Source organism: Mustela nigripes, chromosome 14 (assembly GCF_022355385.1).
Source record: "Mustela nigripes isolate SB6536 chromosome 14, MUSNIG.SB6536, whole genome shotgun sequence".
In the NCBI taxonomy this organism is placed as follows: domain Eukaryota; kingdom Metazoa; phylum Chordata; class Mammalia; order Carnivora; family Mustelidae; genus Mustela; species Mustela nigripes.
Window position 1 is genome coordinate 1,774,009 of NC_081570.1, and position 21,181 is coordinate 1,795,189.

At 63.7% G+C, this 21,181-nt stretch overlaps 1 protein-coding gene across 4 annotated transcripts in view; it reads left to right on the forward strand.

The window, feature by feature from the left end:
• The window catches only part of PRDM16 (PR/SET domain 16), a 295,888-nt gene that overhangs the window by 263,615 nt on the left and 11,092 nt on the right, over window positions 1-21,181 (forward strand). For 3 of the 4 annotated variants that reach the window (XM_059376792.1, XM_059376790.1, XM_059376793.1), the window contains exons 6-12: window positions 3,968-4,181; window positions 6,000-6,147; window positions 6,578-6,731; window positions 11,523-12,939; window positions 14,857-14,944; window positions 17,413-17,582; window positions 18,151-18,228. In XM_059376792.1, coding sequence (XP_059232775.1) covers window positions 3,968-4,181; window positions 6,000-6,147; window positions 6,578-6,731; window positions 11,523-12,939; window positions 14,857-14,944; window positions 17,413-17,582; window positions 18,151-18,228 — 2,269 coding nt within the window. The remainder of the gene's footprint in view (window positions 1-3,967; window positions 4,182-5,999; window positions 6,148-6,577; window positions 6,732-11,522; window positions 12,940-14,856; window positions 14,945-17,412; window positions 17,583-18,150; window positions 18,229-21,181) is intronic. The other variant, XM_059376791.1, reaches the window with a different exon arrangement.

Here is a 21,181-nt window from a genome sequence, read left to right on the forward strand (position 1 = left end):
GACACACGCCTGGACGGGCGGGCGTACCCGGGTCCAGTCCGCGTTGGGAGGACATGGGGCTTCCCCAGCTCGCGGACCCCACAGACTCCCAGCGGGTTCAGATGAAAGGACTTCAGTTTTGAATTACGATTTTTGCATGCTGCCGTCGGGGGCAGGGGCCTTTGCCGGGGAGCAAGGTTCAGGTACACGCCGAAGAAACAGCGTCCCGGGTCCCCGGCCCACGGCGGGCAGAGAGGGGTAGAGCGCATGGGGCCTGCAGCTCTGAGCCCGGGAAGGCTCTTCCCCAGCCGCAGCTTTGTAAAGGAGCGCGCCTCCAGGTCCCCGGCAAGTGACTCAGAGCAGAGGGAAGCGCTTTCGCATTCATTAGTTCCAGCGACTTCCTATTTTGTTTTTACGTTCAGTGGAGGAGGGAAAGATTTCTCTTTCGGGAAAGCTTCTTGCTCTTAGGAGAAAATAAAGAAAATCATTTCCATTCAAATATGCTTTTCTTTTGAGAAAGGCTCGAAATTGTTAACTCCCCCCACCATAGAAAGTCAAGAGGATACAGTGAATTGCCTATAAAGCACACGAGACAGATTATAATACAATATAACACAACATAACATACGCGACAACACGGCCGGCTACAGTAGCCTATGATACAATGTAACACGATATAGCCAGAGGAGATCGGTCGCTCTTAGTATTTTTTTTAACATGGAATTATCATGCCGGGCAGTTGGACCACACGGGCAGGGCCCACCCTTCCTTGGGCATCTAGCAAGCCCTGAGTGTGGACGCTTGTGCCCGCCTTACCTGCGTGAGGGAAGCTGGGACCCCTGTCCACACCATAGCACGGGGTGAGGGGCGGGTGGCGAGGCTCACCCACCGCCAGCCCCCAGCTCCATCCTTCACCCTCGCAAACTGGGGTCTGTGGCGGGATGAGGGCGAGGAGGGCGCCTTTTAACCCCCCCACCCCACCTGTTTAACGGCTTCAGGACGTCCTCACATGCTGTCACCGTGGCAATCGGGCTCAGTTTTCGTTTTAAGTCCAAATTCCAGATCGAAACTGAGAAAGTGGAGGTGGTTGGTGGCATGGATGTGTGGGGTTGGCCTTTCTTCTTGTCTTTGTTTTCAAATTTCAACTTCTGTGACTGTTCTCAGTTGGGTCCAGAAAGAGTCAACTACCAACGGGCATTTCGAACTGACTCACGGCACCGGTGGCAGTGGGAGGACCCCAGGAAGTCAGAACAAACCCACAGGGGCAGCTCTGTGAGGTCGAGGCATCCGGCTCCGTTCTGAAATGGTGTTCTCGGTCCTCAAATGGGGAGGAAATCCACATTTCTAAAGACAACGAGGGCCCGCGGGGGCAATGCCAGGCCGTTCCGAGTGCACACGCCACGTCTGGCGCTGCGCTGGGCCCCTCGCGGGAAGCTGGGATGCTGCCACCGCGCTTCCCGGGCCCCGCCCGGCGGCTTGGCTCGGGTTACACAGCCCTGCCGCCCGCTCTCTGGGTGTCCCGGCCTCCGTTTACTGTTCGCCAGGCGGGCATAGAGTCTGCCCCTGGGCGCGTGGATGGCGTCTGTGCGCCAACAGCAGGAAGCTCCTAGCGGGGCCTGCTGTGCGGCGGCCTCCAGGCCTCGGGCGTCCCCACTGCCGGACACGTTCTTTTCCCAGGAGGTGTTTCTCCGAAAGAGTTCACGCACGTGAATTCGACTTTGGAGGCAACGCTGTGTAGACTTGGTGGGGGCGGGGGGGTGCTGTGTTGTGATGAATGTCGTCTGCAGGCTTAGTGGCCAGCAGTGCTGTCTGCTCCCTGGGGACCGGCTGCTGCTTGGATGGGTTTTGTTCGAGAACCGTCTCTGTCCTTGCGCTCCAGGCAGCCCCAGGCCCCACGGCTACCGTGCCTCTGGCCCTGGCTGTGCGTGGGTGCCGCTGGCCTCGGTGTTGGCAAACATACCCTCCCTGTGTCCCCCGGCCCAGGGTCTGGGGTCTGCGTGGACTGCCAGGCCTTGCCTCCTTTCCGTGCATTTTGCGGCTCAGCATCTGTCCAGGCAAGTGCCAGGGGCAGCCTTGCTAGGAGATGTTTGGGGCAGAGACTTCCAAGCCCAGAGGCTCAAACCCATGCTCTCAGTCCCAGACTGCCAGACTCAGCGCGAGCTGCTGTTGCACATTTGTGTTGAATTCCTCCAAACAAACACTTCCTCGACAGCAGGCTGTCCGTTGTGAGCCCGCCAGGACGCCTGGACCTGCCCTGGAGCCCACCCGGCCTGTCCCTGAGGCCCTTCCCTGGGACCCAGAGAGCTACTCCCTCACACAGATGTGAACAGAAGTCACACTGTGCCTCCAACGGTGTCATCCAAGCCCTGGGGCCCCAGCCAGGGGCAGGCCAGATCCAGCTCCCACAGCGTCTGCCTCATGATGCGGGGGGCGGGGGGTTGGGGTCCGGTGGAGACGCCGGGTGTGACCAGACATCGGGAGCCACGCCTCCAGCCTTAGTCCCAGCCTAGTCGTGAGCAGGAGACCCTCACTCCCCCCAGCTCCCCCCAACCCCTGCCTGGGCTGCAAAGATCCGCGCCCCCCTCCTCAGCATCCAGAAGGTTATGGTGGTCTCTCTGACAGGGGAGGAGGCGGGGACAGCCCCCTTCTGCCCACCCCCCATCTCCCTGCCTCCTTGGCTTTGACGTCCCTCAGGGTTAGGCCATTTCGATGAACAGTCAGCACAAGGTCACCAAGGCTCAGCTCTGCACGTGCACATGTGCTCACACACACATTCACACTCAGACACGTTCTCAAACATGTACTCACATGTTCACAGAGACACACACGCACGAAAACACACATATGCGCACACATGCACACAGGTGCACACACACCTGCACATTCGTGCACACACACACATGCACCGATGCGCTCACACTCTACACACATGACGTGTGATCAGCCTCACACACGTGTGTGCACAGCACGTGCACCCATGTGCATGTGAGGCACAAATGCCCACACATGTGCACTGAGGCGTAATTCAGATGTGCAATGTGTGTGCGCTGACACAGAATGCACACCCGTCCTCGCACGCACTTGCACATGCATGAACACACGAACACATGCCAAGACGACTTTCCACATGTGCAGCCACATGCAGAAGCACATGCACACGCACACACTCACAAACAAGCATGGAGGCACAAATATTCCTCACACTCTTGCAGAGATGCACAGACGTGGACGCAGGTATGTTCGGATGCAAACACTCACGCACCCCCTGTGTCACAGCTGCACACTCCTGCTCACACACACACTCACACCCCGAGGTACACACCTGCGCCCGAGCACACGTGCATTCCCACGCTCACTACCAGCACACACATGCACACCTTTCCATGCATCTGTGCAAGACCTTCTAAACACGTGTTCTCTCCCTGCCTGGGGCAGGGAGGGGGCATCCGCTCCGCAGAGGAGCTGCTGCCGGCCGTCGCCTGGGGTGGGGCCTGGGGATGGGCCCAGAGGTCGTCTCCCCGGGGAAATTTACGGCTTGGAGCTGACTGTTTGGTTTGGCACAGTGGTCAGGATCTTGCCTCGTAAACTTAATAATAGCTGCCCCCCCTTTTAATTTGTTTGACCTTGACTACAGTAATTTATGAGGCACATTAGGGCTCCGCCGCGTGTTTTCTCCTAATTCATAAACAAAGCTCGCCGGCTTCCTTCTCCACTCCCCGGTGCGGGGCCTTCTCAAGCCCGGGGTGGCCTCCTGCCATGCAGGGTGGGGCCCAGGCCTTCTCCGCATTCTGAGGGCCCAGACACGGGACCCCGCCCAGACACGGGACCCCGCCCAGACACGGGACCCGGGGCAGCCACGCCAAGGTCCGGGAAGCGGGGACAGGAGGGAAGCAGGAGTGGAACAGCGCAGTCCCCCTGCCCCTCCCGCGGGCCGGGGGGTCTGGGTCCATCTCGTGCTCCCCACCCACCCCCCCTCCTCTCTTCCTAGCGGAGGAGCCCCCTTTCCGCTGTGGCGCCTGTGACGAGCTCCTCCAGTCCAAGACAGACCTGCGGCGCCACAAGAAGTACGCGTGCGGCTCGGTGGGAGCCCCGCTCTACGAGGGCCTGGCCGACGAGCTCAAGCCGGAGGGGCTCAGCGGTGGGGCGGACGGGCAGGCCCACGAGTGCAAGGACTGCGAGCGGATGTTCCCCAACAAGTACAGGTGCCGCCCTGCCCCGCCCCCAGCCTCCCGTCCCCCCAGGAGCGGCCCCCAAGACTCACTCAGCCCTGGTGGCGCAGAGGGAAAGCTGGGAAAGAAAGGGGTCTGTCCTTGTCCCTCAGCCCTGTCCACACTGACACGCGAGGAACTCCAGGGACAGGTGGAGACAGGGTCCCCTCCCGTGTGGCACACCTCAGGGCCAGGAACCTCTAGATGACTCATCCGACATCAGGGACCCAGTAGTCCCCGGAGCTGCAGGGCACAGGGGATCCCGGCTCTGGCTGCGAAGGCCAGGCCCCTGGTCCGAGCCCCCACCCCTAGAAGATCCCCAGGGGCTGGCAGAGATATCGCCGGCCCAGCCATTCTGCAGGCAGGGGTGTCTCCGTGGAGACAGGCTAGGAGGAGAGTGAGAGATGCAGGCCACACCCCGGGATGTGCGGGGTCCAGCCCCAAGGAGACTCCCGAAGCAGGGTCTGAGACCACCAGCGGTGGCAGCACCCTGCTGCCTGGGGACCCGTGGAGTGACCTGACCCTCTGGACACACAGGACTCCTTCCCACACAGTGTGCAGGAGCTGGCAAGAGCCTCCCAAGGGTCCCTGATCCCCTACCCCAGGCACCGGCCTCTGCCCCCCACAGATGGACCCCCGCTGCCCGGGGAGGCTTCACAGACACACGCACGGTGAGCCAGGCCTGCTGTGTTGGCTGCATATGGTCAGCCTAGAACAGGCATGAGCTGGCTCTCCCCTGGGAAGTGAGGACCCCGAGGACCCGTGGGAACCCGAAGGAAGGATGAACCTTCTGGGCTTTGTGGGGAGATAGCCAGGACTGGGGTCCCAGCTCCAGGCAAGTCTGAAGGCTTTTCCGTGTGGGCCCCTCCTCCAGCCTCTGAGAATGTCTCTCGGACGGCCTGGCAAGGTCAGAGTAAAACCCCATCCGGTCACTAAGTGGCTCTGGTGTCACCGGGAACCAGATGCCAATCCCACCGTGGCCTCCCCGGGGATGGGAAACCCTGCACCCCGAACAGATGACAGAGAACATGAGCATTTGGGCGGATCCCGGCTGAGGCCCTCTGCGGTAAGCGCAGCTCAAGGGGTCCGTGTTTTCTTTACATAAACACATAAATCACAATTAGCAACAGGGAGAAAGATTCAGTCCGGCAGTGCTCCAGAACCGAGCGCTTCTGATGGGAACGGATGGCTGGGCCCGTAATTAACGGGCCATGATGTATTGCTGCTTTGCTCCCGGAGATTAACGGTCACACCTGGGACAGGAGGGGGAACAGGACGTCCCCCAAGAGGAGGGGGTCAGGAGCTGCTCCTTCATCCAGGTGCAGCCGCCCCTGCCCAGCAGCTGGGCTCTCCCCACCTCATCGGGCCCCAGTGGGAGACCCACCCGCTCGCCCCCGGCCCACCTCCCTGATGTGTATGTGGTGTGGGGGCCAGGGCTGGCCTTGGGTTTCCTGCGCCTCGCCCCCACTCCGGGGCTCAGGGCAATGTCCGCAGCTTCAGTGCCCCTTTTCCAAGGCCCAAGGTCAGCCTCAAGGTTAAGAGCATCTTGAAGAGCAGCCGGGCATTGTGAGCTGGGGTCCTGCCTGGCTTCTGGCTGCCTGGAGGAGTGGTCTTGGAGGAGGGCCCAGCTTCCGCCCCCTGTGCGGTGGGAGGGCTGTCTCTGCCCCTCCGTCCCGCCGGCCTGTCCAGAGAGGAGGTGGCCAGACCCGCTGCCAGGACTCCCGCTCCTCTCCAAGCAGGCGGGGGGCCGGGGGGCTGCTAGGCAGTGAGGCAGGCGGGCGCCCAGTGATTCCTGTCCCCGTCCACGCGCAGCTTGGAGCAGCACATGGTTGTGCACACAGAGGAACGGGAGTACAAGTGTGACCAGTGCCCCAAGGCCTTCAACTGGAAGTCCAACCTCATCCGCCACCAGATGTCCCATGACAGCGGCAAGCGCTTCGAATGTGAGAACTGCGTGAAGGTAACCGGCCCTGCACCTGCGGCTCGGCCTGGGTCTCACCCCGCGGACACGCAGGCGAAGTGGGCAGAGCCTGTAGGAGGCCAGAAGCCCTTTGGGTCTCGGGTTTGCCTGGGAAGGAGGAAGCAGCACAGGTCAAACAGCTCAGGAGGAGGTCAGTGAGACCAGACATTGTCTTCTCTGCCCCAACCTGTGTGTCCGAGCTCGTCCACCTAAAAATGCGTTCCGGGCTCCCGCTTTGACAGCCGCAGCTCCCCTAGGAGTCATTGTCGGAGACACAGAGTCTGTGGGAGGCTTGGCAGCTTCCCTGAGGTCATGGGGCGGGGGTCACCCTGACAGCAGAGACCCTTCCCTGCCAGGCTCAGCAGCAGTGAGAGCCCCACCCAGCGGGACTGGGCCGACAGGGGAGTGAACCTGACGTCTGTCCCCGCAGGTGTTTACCGACCCCAGCAACCTGCAGCGCCACATCCGCTCCCAGCACGTGGGAGCCCGCGCCCACGCCTGCCCTGACTGCGGGAAGACGTTCGCCACCTCTTCGGGCCTCAAGCAGCACAAACACATCCACAGCACAGTCAAACCTTTCATATGTAAGTGGTCCCCACCCCCACCGGCCTCCCTGACCCATCAGCCTCCGTGGGGAGTCCCCGGGGTCTCCCCTCTGCTGGACCCCTCCTTGCTCAAAAACCTCTGCCAAGTAGGGCCCAGCGTCCAGACCGCCCCCCGGTACCGCCTCTTCCCCACCCTGCTCTGCCGCACCTGCTCTCCTGGTCACCCATCTCTCTCTTGCTGGTGCCTCCTCTTCTCCTCCTGCTTCACCTGTCTCCTCCCCGTCGCTTACCTCCACAATGGCCAGAGGTAGGAGGTGGGGAAGGACCATTTCAGCCTCCTGGGTCCTGTGGAAGGAGCCCACAGTCCACCCCGCCCTGTTCCGTCTCCGCTCCCCTGCACTCACACCCCAGCCTGAGCTCTGCGAGGCATAGGAATCCCGGCGACACCGCTGAGCCCTGCGCATCTCCACGGCAGCCTTCAGGGCGCCTGTGTTCCCCCTGCACGGCCCGGGCAGCAGGTGCCAGCTGTAAACGCCCTGTGGCCCCGGCACCTACGTACAGCGCAGGAGACAGGCTAAGCCGCAAGCACAGTCACGCGCACGGGCTCTGCCTGTCAGCCCGGAGGCGGTGCCGCAAGGTTCGAAGGTTCTCTGAGCACCCGGGTCAGCCGGGGGGTCCCGCCCCGTGAGCAGGGCAGGAGCCAGGACGGCTTGTCAAAGGAGTGGCAGTCCCGCGGAGACCTGGAGGAAGCGCAGATGGGAGCCGAGGGGGCGCCTGCGGGATGGGGGCGCTCAGGTGGGGACAGGAACAGAGGGGGCTTGAGGCCGGCATATTTGGGGGAACACGTGAGGGGGACAGTAGAAGAGTGGACAGAGGCGGCAGGAACCCAGGCTTGGGGGCCATGGGAGCCAGGGCAGGGGCGTGAACCTTATTCTCGGTGGGTCTGGAAGCCACAGAAGTCTTTTCTACCCGGCGGCTGACAGCCACATGAAACTGCTCTGAGCCAGAATCTCATATGATTTGCAGGGTCATCCTCCCCACGAGGTCACGCAAGGTCATCCTCCTCACGAGGTCACTCAGGGTCACCATCCACTCAAGGTTATTCAGGGTCATCATCCCTACAAGGTCACGTGGGGTCACCACCCACACGAGGTCACACAGGGTCACCATCCCCACAAGGTCGCACAGGGTCGTCATCCACATGAGGTCACATGGGGTCATTGTCCACATGAGGTCATGCAGGGTCACCATCCATTTGCGGTCACATGGGGTCACCACCCCTGCAAGGTAACATGGGTCACCATCCCCACGAGGTCGCATGGGGTCACCGTCCCCACAAGGTCATGTGGGTCACCATCCCTAGGTCGCACGGGGCCATCACACAAATTCTACTGAGTCATCACCTCCCAGGAGCTTGTGCAGGTCGGTCACCTGGGTCATGGGGGTTGTCCCACACACCGTCTCACAGCGGACTTCAGAATCCGACCAAGGAGGGGCCGCACAGTCTCCACCTGACGGAGGGGACTGAGGTCACAGGCATGAAGTGACCAGGTGTTCGTGCCACGCTGCGGAGCAGGGACTCTAGCCCAACCCTGGCCCCAGGGCCTGGATGAGGGGCTGGGAGCCCTCGGAGCCTGTGGCATCAGTGGACACTTGGGGCCGGGCTTGGGGTGGTCTCCCGCTGCCATTCAGCTGTAGGACGCCTGCCGCAGAGACCACATGCCGACCGGCCGGTCCGGCCTTTGTTGCGCGCTCTCCTCCCAACCCCTGTCTCCAGCCCAAGCTTCCAGTGCCCTGCTGGAGATGACCGAGACCCCAGTGTTTCTGGGTCACCAGCCCGGTCCCTGGTCAGCGGCAGGTTCTAGAGGGAGAGGGTGAGCAGTAGTGCCACAGGGCCTGGTCCCTCGGGGAGGGGGTCAGGAAGCCGCAACCTAGCGAGGCGTGGGAGCTGGGGGCTGTGATGGGGACCAGAGATGTGTGTCCTGCTTTCTGTGCTGAGGGTCCCCGGAAGTCCCACTATAGGGCCTCAGATGGCAGCCTGAGGTTTTGAAGTGAGCTCAGGAGCAGGAAATTATACAAACAGGTTCAACGGTCACTGCCTCGCCGGGCACCTAGACACAAAGTCCTGTGGTCTCCTTGGAGTGAAGTCTCCTTGGAGGGTGTTTAATAACGGAAGTTCCAGGAACCATGGTGCTCTGCCAGGCCCCGAGCCCACTGTTTCCACGGCCTGTGCAGACACTGCACGCGGACGAGCAGAGCACGGGGGCACAGCCCCGCCCCGGCCGTGTGGCACACTCAACAGGGTGTCTCAGCTTTTGGCTAACAGGTGAAGCTACAGAGAGAACCACAGGCGTGGCCAGGTGGCCTGCAGGACATGTCATTCGGATAGGGTGGCACAGATTTCCGAAAGTGGGCCTGTGAGATGTGATGGGCACGTCCTGCGGGCCACGACTGAGTGTGCTTTGGGCCATGGTCAAGGCCATGCTGGGCTTGGGAACGCAGCTCCTCACACCCGTGCGTGGCCCCTTGCAGGACAAACGGGTGGCTCAGAGGCCGCGGGCTCATGGTGACACTGTCGCTAGTGCACACAGACGGCAGCCCCCTCAGATCTGCACTACAGCCCAGCTAGAAGCCCAAGCCCGCCCCTCACCGAGCGCACAGCCAAGGCCGCGCTCTCTCCCAGCAGCGCCTCTCACACTGGGGGCCGGGTGTGCGCCGGGGCGCGTGGGAAGCATGTGGGTGGTCAGCCTGCTTGTGGGCTCTCTCCACAGAAGGACACCCTCTACAGTGAGTGTGTGTGCATCCAGCCGCTGGCCCCACGAGGACAGGAACTGCTGGGGGCTGTGGGTAGGGCCCCTCTGCCAGGTGCTGCCCTTGCGTCCAGGGCCCTGGGCTGGCTGCCCAGGCTTTTGTAGGCCCCCATGGGCAGCCAACGTCTCTTTGCCTGTGAGCTGCTGGTGTCCCGGGTCCAGGACCTGCCTGATCTTGCTGTAGCCCCAGCACTTCTGCCAGACCCCTCCATCCTGTGAGCAAAGGGCTAGGCCCTGAGGGTCCCAGGCTCCCCACCACAAGGCGCAGTGCTGGCCCAGGGGCCCTTCTGGGAGCTGCCCCAGGCAGGGGCCCTGGTCGGGGACAGTTTCCAAGCTCAAGCTGGCCGCAGCCATGAACCAAGCCCTGGTGAGCTGGGCCAGGGGTACAGTGAGGGGTCACGTGTTTGGCCAGTGAGGCCTGAGCCGAGGAAGGGCCTGGCTGCCCCGAGACCCAGTGGGCGACCTGAGTCTATTTCTAGACCAGCCATGGAGCTCAGCTTCCCTGGGTCAGCCGCCTCCCGAAGAGGGTAGGTTTGATCTGAGAAGGCCGCACTTGTCCCCCTCAGCCTTGAGAATGTCCCACCACTGGACGATGGAGAGGCAGGGCCCTTAACATGCGTAGATACTGCGCCGAAAGAAGCGGGTGATGTGGGCCGGAGCGCCGGCGCAAAGAATGGGACAGCGGGCAGTCGGGACCGGTGATGGACAAGAGACGGGAGCGAGCCGCCGTTCCCACGGGCTGCACTTAGGAAGCTAGTTGTGCTGCGGAAAGATGTGTGCAAGTGTGTGAGCGTGAGTGTGCGTGTGGTCCTCCCTTTCTGGTTAGAAAAACAAGAGGAGAAAGAAAGAAAAGCTGGTGATTCACTGACAACCTTGAACTCGCCGGCCATGGGGGACACGGCCAGGTGGGGTCCCCGGGGCCGCTGGGGCCTGGTGTTCAGCTCTGGCTGGCACTGCCCGCCCCTCCCGTCAAGGGCAGAGGCCGGTGCCCATCATCCTGAGCCCGGCTCACTTCTGTGTCCCAATCTCGGGGCTGCACTTCCCTCAAACATGCCCCCAGCTTCTAGCCAGGCCCAAACAATAAGCAGCGCACACCACCGGGAGCCATGCTCCCAGGCCCAGACGCCCTGACTAAGAATCCCTGAGTGAGCCGGTCACTCCTGAGGCCCCTCTCCCAGGACAGAAAGCAGGACAGTTCTGGTGGTTGGTGTCTCCTCTCCCCACTGGGACAGCGCCACGGAGGGGTCAGGGTGTGGCAGGGACCTCCGGGGGAGCTGCAGCAGGTGCACACACGGCTGCACGCTGTGGCTCCATCCCCCTGGGGAGCCATCTCGGAAGACCTGGGCCCCCACGTCACAAACAGTGCTGGGAGGACTGGCACAAAGAGCAGATGTGCCCCGGCTTCTGGTGCGGAAGGTTGAGGAGCCTGAGGTCGGTCCAGGTGGGAAGGCACGGGTGACCTTCACTAATCTGCTGACCCCTGGAGGCCAGCCCCAGGGAAGGGTGTGCACACGCATGCAGGCACATGTGCACACAGCACACACATGAAATGCATGTGCACGCACATTCATGACATGCATATGTACATGTGCCTTGTGTGCACTACACACAGGTGTGTGAGCACACACATGGACACATATGTGAGCACACCCACACCCATAGGTGCACGTGCACACACCCAAGACTTGTGCAGATGCATATGTGTGCACACCTACACCCATGAGCCCACAGGTACATGCACACGCATGCAAACATGCGTGCAGGCACTTGTGTGCGTGCACATGTGTGCCCACAGTACACGTACACTCGTGCAAGTGTGCATGCAGACATACATGCGCATACCCCCCGTGCACACACGTGCACACCGTCTTACACAATACCTTGTGCCACGCATGCACACACATGTACACATATGCAGACGCCTTCGATCTCGGGCCCGCAGCGCCCAGCCCCCCTCCCCCTGCGAGGTTTCCCGGTAATTTCATACCGTGTTTGTGTTTGCTTCCTGCTGATGCTTTAGGTGAGGTCTGCCACAAATCCTACACCCAGTTCTCCAACCTGTGCCGGCACAAGCGGATGCACGCCGACTGCCGCACGCAGATCAGGTGCAAAGACTGCGGACAGATGTTCAGCACCACCTCCTCCCTCAACAAACACCGGCGCTTCTGTGAGGGCAAGAACCACTACACACCGGGCGGCGTCTTTGCCCCGGGCCTGCCCTTGAACCCCAGCCCCATGATGGACAAGGCGAAGCCCCCTCCCGGCCTCAACCACGCCGGCCTGGGCTTCAGCGAGTACTTCCCGTCCAGGCCGCACCCAGGCAGCCTGCCCTTCTCGGCGGCGCCCCCCGCCTTCCCCGCCCTCGCTCCGGGCTTCCCGGGCATCTTCCCCCCGTCCCTGTATCCCCGGCCACCGTTGCTACCTCCCACGCCACTGCTCAAGAGCCCGCTGAACCACACCCAGGACGCCAAGCTCCCCAGCCCCCTGGGGAACCCGGCGCTGCCCCTCGTCTCCGCCGTCGGCAACAGCGGCCAGGGCGCCACGGCTGCCACGGGACCCGAGGACAAGCTCGAGCATCGCCTTGAGGACTCCTATGCTGAGAAGCTCAAGGCAAGAGGCAGCGACATGTCGGACGGCAGTGACTTTGAGGACGTCAACACCACGACAGGGACCGACCTGGACACAACCACAGGCACGGGCTCGGACCTGGACAGCGACGTGGACAGCGACCCGGATAAGGCCAAGGCTAAGAGCGAGGCAGCGGAGGGCAAGCCCGAGTGCGGGGGCGGCGCGGCGCCCCCGGGGGCGCCGAACAGCGCGGGCGAGGTGCCCGTCTTCTACTCCCAGCACGCCTTCTTCCCGCCGCCCGACGAGCAGCTGCTGGCGGCCCCCGGCGCCGCGGGCGACTCCATCAAGGCCATCGCCTCCATCGCGGAGAAGTACTTCGGCCCCGGCTTCGTGGGCATGCAGGAGAAGAAGCTGGGCTCGCTGCCCTACCACTCCGTCTTCCCCTTCCAGTTCCTGCCCAACTTCCCCCCGGCCCTCTGCCCCTTCACGGACCGCTCCCTTGCCCACAACTTGCTGGTCAAGGCCGAGCCGAGGTCACCCCGGGACGCCCTCAAGGTGGGCGGCCCCAGTGCCGAGTCCCCCTTCGACCTCACCACCAAACCCAAAGAAGCCAAGCCCGTGCTGCCCGTGCCCAAGGCGCCCCCGGCCCCGGCGTCCGGGGAGGAGGAGCCGCTGGACCTGAGCATCGGCGGCCGCGCCCGAGCCGGCCAGAACGGAGGGGGTCGAGAGCCGCGCAAGAACCATATCTACGGGGAGCGCAAGCTGGGGGCCGCGGCCGGGCTGCCCAGGGCGTGCCCGGCGCAGCTGCCGCAGCAGCCAGCCCTGCACTACGCCAAGCCATCGCCTTTCTTCATGGACCCGATCTACAGGTATTAACACGCCCCGCCTTCACCTGCTCTCCCGAGGGCCCTCGAGCCGGCCCGGTGGCAGCGCTGACAGCTGCTGGGCCTCCCAGCCTCCCCTCCGACCCCACCCGGGACCCCTCTGTCTGCCGCCGCCTTCTCCGGACAAACCTTTCCTCCGTTCCCAGCGCCTGCACTTCCCCAAGGCCACCCTGGGGGGCCCCACCGGCCCCTGGAGCCACGGAGGGGGTTTCCGAAGGCCCAGCAGAGAGCAGAGTCTCCGGGGGGAGGATGAGGAGGAGGAGGTGGGGCTCTGGAGGGTTTGCAGACATCAGCCCCAGCCCTGTGGGAGCCCTCCCCTCCCCCATCTCTGGGTGGCTTAGATCAGGTGGGTGTATTAGGTGGGAGGGGTCTCACCTCCCCATCACGTAGGTCCTACGGGCGCTATGCCTCGGGCTGAGCCTTGAGGAGAGAGGGCTGTGCCCGTGGTGGGCCTTGGGAGGGAGGCCTGGTGGGGTGGGAACCGTGCCCGGCTGGGACAGGGGCCTGCGTGCAGACACATGTGCGTGTACACCCCGTGTTCAGGGAGCGCGGGAGCACGAGGCCTGCGTTCCCAAGGGGCCAGCAGCAGCCTGGTGGTGGGCGCGCAGGTGGGGAGCCCGGATCCACGAAGATGCACATGGGACAGAACGATACCAGCAAGACAGCCGCCGGGTGTGGGGTGGGCGGAGGAGAGGCCAGGCCAGGTCCTGCCCACTGCACTCAGCAGAGGGTCTAGGGGCCATGGGCTGAGGAGGCGATGCCTGGGCCCCAGCTTTGCCCGTAGACACCTGCAAGATGTGCGAGGGCAGGGTCGCCTCACATCGTCCCCCTGCACACCAAGCCCATCAAGATAAACAAGAATGGGTGGCATTTGGAGGGCTCTCCCCAGGCAAAGCTATCTGGAAGCAGGCTGGCCTCTGGAGCCAGGCCTGGGGACACTCCCTACTCCCGGAGGACTCCCGGGGAGCCCCGCACCGTGCCCACGGGCCAGCCCCCAGATCCCATTCCCTTCACACACATAACCCACCGTCCTCATCCCCCCGGTTTAGGGAACCCAACACCGCCAGGCTTCAGAGCAAGATGCCCGCCAAGCCAGCCTTCCGCACAACCAACGCTGCCTCTCCAGGAGAGGACCTCTCCCAACCTCCCCTCTCCCTCTCCCTCCAGCCAGGCTGGGGGTCCTACAGGGCTCCTCCCCGCGGGCTGTGCGGTCTTCTTGTGGCTCACGCTCCATTCCATCCCCCTCACACTCCGTCCAGCTGGGCCCTAGGGGGAGGCCGTGTTAGAGCGAGGCCCTGGAGTGGCCCAAAGGGAGCGGCTGGTGTAGGGTGTGCTCAGAGGGACCGTGTCTGTGTGCGGGGACATGGCCGGTGTCCCCAGACAGTGCTGTGTGACTCTCTGCCTCTGTGAGGAGACTGAGGCTGGCGTTGCCGGGAGGGATCTCAGGACCCGCCCCGGCCACTTTCTCCCCTTGCTCTGTGACAGGCGGAGTTGTCACCAACATTTGGGAAACATTCTAGAATCATCCTCTCCAGCTGCCCTCGCGAGGGTTTAGGGAGACCCTACTTAGCCACCACAGGGAGGCCCCAGCGACCCCCTGGGGATGACAGCTGGGGTGGCTGGGGGAGTCTGGGGAGGCTCGCGGGGGTCCAGGCCCGGGTGAGGTGACGGGGAGCACGTTCAGGTCGCAGAAAGCACAATCAGGCAGGGACAGGCTCGCAGGCCGTGGGGCCGGCAGGTGGGCTCCATCACGGTCACGTGGGACGTGTCAGGTGAGACACGGGAATCGGGGGCCACGGAAGCAGGGGCCCCTGCCCCCTGACCAGGGGGCTCAGGAGCCGCCGTCCCTGCTTAGCCCCGGGCAGCTCGGTGAGGTCCGTAACCCTCGGTGGTGTTGTCCAGCAGGGTGGAGAAGCGGAAGGTGGCGGACCCCGTGGGAGTCCTGAAGGAGAAGTACCTGCGGCCGTCTCCGCTTCTCTTCCACCCCCAGGTAAGGCCCCGGCGCCACGCCTGCTGGGAGGCCGCGCCTTGGGACCCCAGTGCTGGGCCTTGGGACCCCAGTGCTGGGTCCGTCCACTCAGGCCGCCCAGGCAGGCAGGTCTCTGCGGGCGGCTGGCCCCGAGCGCCCATCCAGGCAGACCTCAGCCTCCCTGCCCATCAGAGGCCCACGGGGATTCCCCCCGCAGCCCTTACGGGTCACCTCGAGGCTGAAGAGGGTGAGAAGGGCCAGGAGGTGTGACGACGGAGGGTAGTACTCTGCGGGGCAGGCCCAGGGGTCCCTCGGAGGTGGCCCAAGACCCCAGACCATGGGGTGCTCACCGACCACAGCACTCACAAAGGACCGGGAGCACGGGGACCTGAGCGCAGCAGGCACGGGAGGGGGCACGGGGGTGGGGAACAGGACAGAAGCAGATGGTTGGCCCCAAGGACAAAGGGTCTCAGGAGGTGGCGGGCAGGAGGCCCCCCTCCCCCACGGCTGCGGGGCAGAGAGGCTGACCACTAAGACTAAAGATGGGGCTCTGGGAAAGAGAACCCCCAGGTCTGGGCCGCGGCCACACACCCCACCTATAGGCACCCGTGTCCAGCCCCCCGCCTTGTCCCCACAGAGCATAGGCACCGAGATGCCGCAGACACGGGGATGGGCCGCAGAGCCAGGCAGAGGCTCCCTGGTCCTGCCTGAGGGTCCAGCTGTGCCCCCTCCTCGGGACCCCGCCTCCTCCCCAAGCCACAGTCTCCCCTACCCCACTCGGGGATCCTGGGAGCCGACCTGTGGGACGCTTCCAGACCAGGCCATTGTTCTCGGTGTTTCCCACCTCGGACACGCATCCCCAGGCTGTGAAACCTGCCCCTGCCTGGGTTCACAGCTAAACTTAGTGCCTCCCATTGTTTCGCTGGGGCCGTGGGCTTTGCTTAATAACTTCCCCCGATTTTCCTCGGGTCAGGCTGGAAAAAGCCGACAAGGCCACCAGGCACATCCTGTGTTTGTGTTTGTGCGGGAGCCGGGCCGGGAGTCCTGGGGATATCAGCTGGGCAGAGCGGGCTGGGTGGCCGGACCTGGGCGGCCGCAGGGAGACCCACCCAGGCCTAAGGAGGGGAGGCCTGGCAGGGGGCCGGCGGCCCATTGTCCCTCCTGCCCAGTCCTCCCGGCCCTGCTGCCCCTACTGCCTGCCCCTGAGACTGAGCACAGGCGGGGGGAGGGGAGGAAGACTAGGAGGTCACCCAATTAAGTGGTCTGAGGTCAGGCCGTCACTTGGGCACAAAGACCGATGGGCTCTACGGAGCACGGGGCCGCTCCTCGTGACGTCAGCACACGGTGGCCAGCAGGTGCCAGGCAGGACTTCGCTGGGGCCTTTGGTTTGGGAGGCCTGACACGCGTGCGCAGCCCCGGGGGACAGGGCAGGCCTGGCCCCTCAGCACTTGTGGAGCTCCAGGCAGTCTCTGTGTGGAGAGTTCCAGAACCTTCTAAGGCTGTGGCTAAGACTGAGACAGAGCCAGGTGGGCAGTGGCGCTGACACACCCGGGGTCCCCATCATCCTGGCCGTGGAGGAGCCACTGCCAAGGTGCGAGACAGCTGCCTTCAGCCCATCAGCAGGGACAGGGCGGGCAGCGCAGGCAGGCGGCGTGTGTCTGAGGATGGCACAGGCACACCCGAGGGGACAGAGTGGAAGAGCAGCCCCTGCCCTGTCCTGGTCCCAAACCCCGAGCCCTCAGGGACAGGCGCCATCTGGAGCTCTGATCACAGCTCTGCCCGCCAGGTGGAGATGGCCAGGGCCGCACCCCCAAGTGCTCCCCAAGCAAGCCCTCGGCGTCTCCAAGGCCTGGAAATGTGGCTCCTCTGGTCCTTGTCACCACATCCCATGCTGCGTCCCGTGAGCCTCCTGCTCTGGCAGTTCAGCTGGCAGCATCTGGCCCTGGGCTGCGGGACCTCTGGAGAACTCTGCTGGCAATCACAGCCCAGACCCGCGGACACTTTTAACCCGGGAGGCAGGGAGCTGCCTTATTCCAAGAGAGACAGACAGACAGACAGACAGAGAAGACAAGAGCAGAACGTGATTCTGTCTGGGAGTGTCAGGCCAGCAGGATGGTGCTGGGGGGTTTCCAAATCTGGGGACTGCCACCGCGAAGCTGCCGTCTGCCCCTGCCCCACATGCCCTGGGACAGGCAGAGAGGCGAGCTGGCGAAGGCTGGTTCCGGCTCCCCCGGCCTGGGCCCTGGGCTGACACGGGGCTTCCACGGAAGGACAGGGCAGGGCTGGACACAGGAAGCGAGAGTGTCTGCCCGCAGGCCAAGAAGCCCCAGCGAGGGCCGGTTGCACCCCCAGCCCGGAGCCTGCACGAGCTTCTGGCCCTGGCCCAGTAGGGGACGTGCCTGGCCCCAGGGTACCCCGTGGGGGGGTCTGGGGGGTGAGGCCAGCCTGCTCAGGAGGACCCACCATCTCTCCCACTCTCCTGCCGGCAGATGTCCGCCATCGAGACCATGACAGACAAGCTGGAGAGCTTCGCGGCCATGAAGGCAGACTCGGGCAGCTCCCTGCAGCCCCTCCCCCACCACCCCTTCAACTTCCGGTCCCCGCCCCCCACGCTCTCGGACCCCATCCTCCGGAAGGGCAAGGAGCGCTACACCTGCAGGTGAGGCAGGCATGGGGGCTGGCGGGCGGCCCCAGCCAGGCGGTCACAGGGGTCACACTCGGGCTTCCTGGGAGAACCACGACAGCCACAGCACAGTGTGGTGGCAGTCCCCAGTCTGTCCACCAATGGCAGTCATTTGTGGTCCACGTGTGTGTGTGGGCCCGACATCCCCGTCCCAGCGGGCTGTGTTCCCGTGAGCACCAGGACACGCAGCCTTAGCCTAGCCAGTTAGAACCCGGAGGGCCTGAGGCCGAGGGGGGCTGGTCCCCATTAAACCAAGGCCCCAGAGTCAGGTGAAAGCCTGGTATTGGGGAGAGGCTTGCACGCGTCCATCCCCAGCTGCACGAGCCTGTCCTAGCGGGGGCAAGCCTGCTCAGCCGCCCTCCCGCCACTCAAGGAAGAGGCACAGCCCCAGCAGGCCAGAGTCGGTGGAGCCCAACTGCCCCCCACCCCCGGTATGGGGCCGCGGGCCTAGACCCCAAGTCAGAGGAACCACATCAGGAAAGCATACGGGTGCTGGAGTCTAGCAGTACAACAGCCTCACGACCCCCCTGCCCCTCCACCCCAGGTACTGTGGCAAGATCTTCCCCCGATCAGCAAACCTCACGAGACACCTGAGGACACACACCGGGGAGCAGCCATACAGGTAGGAGCCGGCAGCCCTGCGTCCCGTGAGACAGGGAGGGTGGGTGGGAGCCGGCAGCCTTGTGTCATGCGGCTCCCTGGCCCCCTCCTGATCCCACCGCCATCTGGGCCCTGGGGCCTTCTGAAGATTAGGCAAGAGGTGCCCAAGTGGGCTTCCGGAAGAGTCTTGGCTGCTCCCAGAGTGGGGTTCCCAGGAGCGCCTGCCCACCTGCCGCTGCCGCCTGGGGCACAGCATTCAGAGCAGCACGGGCCAAAGCCAGGGCCCAGGGTGGGCTGTTGGGGAAGCCTCACTCCACCCCTCCCTGCTCAATGCCCCAATCATGGCCAGTGGGCCAGGGCGAGTGCCTACGGGCAGTGGAAAAGGAGATCCGTGCAAATTCGGGTCCCAGCCCAGGGTGGGGTGTCCTGAGAGGCTCACTTGCCAGCCCTGGACAGAAGCTGCGTGTCTGCCCCCTCCTGTCCCCTCCACGCTGGGCTTCTGCCCTCAGAGATACAGCCAGACCAGACCGCAAGTCCGCGTGGGAGCTGTCCGCCTTTCCTGTTCCCAAGCGGGGAGTCGGAGGCTCAGACCATGACTGGAGCAGAGTCAGTGCAGAGTCAGGAGCAGATTCTGCTCCTTGGTCTGAGGGCCTTTGCCAGGCAGAAGGCTGGGGTGACAGGGACCCCACCCAGGGAGGGGCCCAAGAGTTGGCATTTTAAATGAGAGCCCCAGCTGGTGGTGACCAGGGGGCAAATCAGGGAAGGTGCTGGTTTAGATGCCACGACCTCACCCCAGGGTGTGTCCGGGCCGGTGAGCAGCCATCGCTGGGAAGAAGGAGCTTGCCAAGGCTTTAGGTTGGCAGCAGGAGACTCCTTCGGTCAGGCTATATGGAGTCCCCCACTAGCCCCACACTCAGTGTGCGTCCCTGTCCCTGGGGAGGCCGGCCACGTGGGGAGCCCGCCGGAGCTGCGGTCCCATGCCCCCCCAGATGTAACAGGCGCCCCAACTGCCACAGGGCCGCGTCCTCTACAGATCTGGACGCCCCCCGCGGGCCCCCCGCCCCCACCCCTGAAAGTGGCTTACAACTCCACAAAGGCTCACAGAGGAACGATGGACTTGGTCTGGCCTCCTGCCTGAAATGAGAACCTCCTTCTGCACAGTGTTGCGCGTGGGAGCCCCCAGAGGGTCGGGCTGTGTTTATAGAAGAATTTAATTACCATTGATTTCTTTCGCTCTCTCCAATCTGTGAGTTTCGGCTTGCGTAACAATAATTGCTTTGAAAGTTTGCGTTGCAAATCCTGACTTTATCTGGCTCAGGGCGGCCCTGAGATGGGGAGTGTGGTGCTTGCGACTTCTGCCATCCGGCTCACTTGGGTCATTGGAAGAATTTAGATTGGAAGAAGAAAGTTCGCCCGTCATCTGCCCATCCGTCCACAGAAACGGGCCATCCCAGGGACAGGCCCCACCAAAGGGGAAAGCCCCCAGCCCCGGGGAGGCCGATTCGCCACCTGCTGCCGGCCTCTGAGCTCGGCTCCAGGCCGGCCCCACCTGTGCCCGCCACCACGTGCACCTGAGGCCCCTCGCGAGCGGGCTGTAGGGTGACAGACCGGACAACCCGGGACACTCTTCCTTTTCCTCCTTGCCTGAGATTGTCTGAAATCGCTTAAAATGTCTTCCAAAGCCCCTATTCCAGGCGAGAAAGACCCATGTGACCGATGGTTTGCTTGCTGGAGAGAAGGTCGACTCTCCTGCCAGGCCCAGTGTCCTCGGCTAACGGCTTCTCCAGCTTAGAGATCCTGGCCTCAGGCTGAGAGACACGGTGTGGCTGAACACTCAGTCCCTAACGCGGGGGCAGGGAGGGCTTGTTACGATGTGAGCTGGACGGACAGAAGACTGGCCTCGGCAATGAGGGGGCGGCTTCCCGCCTCCTTCCTGGAGGCCACGCCCGGGATCCCTCCGGGACGCTCCTTGGCAGGGCTGTGGCCACGCTCTGGACACGTGCCTTTGTGGGCTGGCATCCGTGCTCCTGCGGGACGTGAGGTTCTGACTTTGGGGACACACGACTCTCCCTCTGCAGCTCGTTTCCTCCCCGTGAGCGAGGCCCCATTCCCCTTCCTCTGGTGGCCCAAACCTGTCCCCCTGCTTTTCTAGCTCTGTTTTTCAGGGCTGGATTTCAAAAATGTCTTTTCTTCCCTTGCCCCGCACTCCCTGGGACAGCTGGTGTGGCCCGGCTGGGTCCCGGGGAGGACGCTGCGCCCTCCCCCGCCCAGTGCTGGCCACCCCCCCTTCGCTGGGTTTCCTAGGGGTGCGGGGGGTGCCTCGATCACTACAAGGTCCTCTCAAGGCCCTCAGCTGCCAGCGCAGCCGGCCACTCCCCGTCGCAGAGACCGCAGTGCCGTGCCGTTTCTCGCAGCGAGGCCATGAATTTCCCTGGCCGCCTGTCAGCGTATTTACGACGCAAATCCCAGCTGCTCTGAGAACTCGGCTCCCGGAAGCCCGGGCTCACTGCTCCCCTAAGTCTCAAATGGGCTTCTTGGTCTGGACCATTGATTTAGATCAGAACCGGGAGAGGGCCACACTCCCGTCTCTGTGGGAGCAAATTGAACGTGCGGCTCCCCCTGCCCCCTCCAGCCCCACGGAGATTGGAAAGAGAACCCTGTTTCTGGTCACAGGAAACAACCCTGTGCAACCCCGTCTTCTACTCGGGCCTCCGACCGTTCGGGGACCGTGCAGCACTGTTAGGGGGACCCTATCAAAACCCTGCTGGCTTCCCGAAGAAACATGGCAGGGGCTGCTGTGTGCCGGTGGGCCTGAGCCCACGTGTGGACGGGCCCTGGGGAGGCCCATTCCCTGGACAAGGGGCGAGCACCCAGACCGGCTTGGCCTTGCACTTGGTCCTTCCTGAGCGATCGCCGTGAGGGGCAGGACGGTCATCTGGGAGCCTGACACCACGGGGGGCAAGGATCCGTCCATG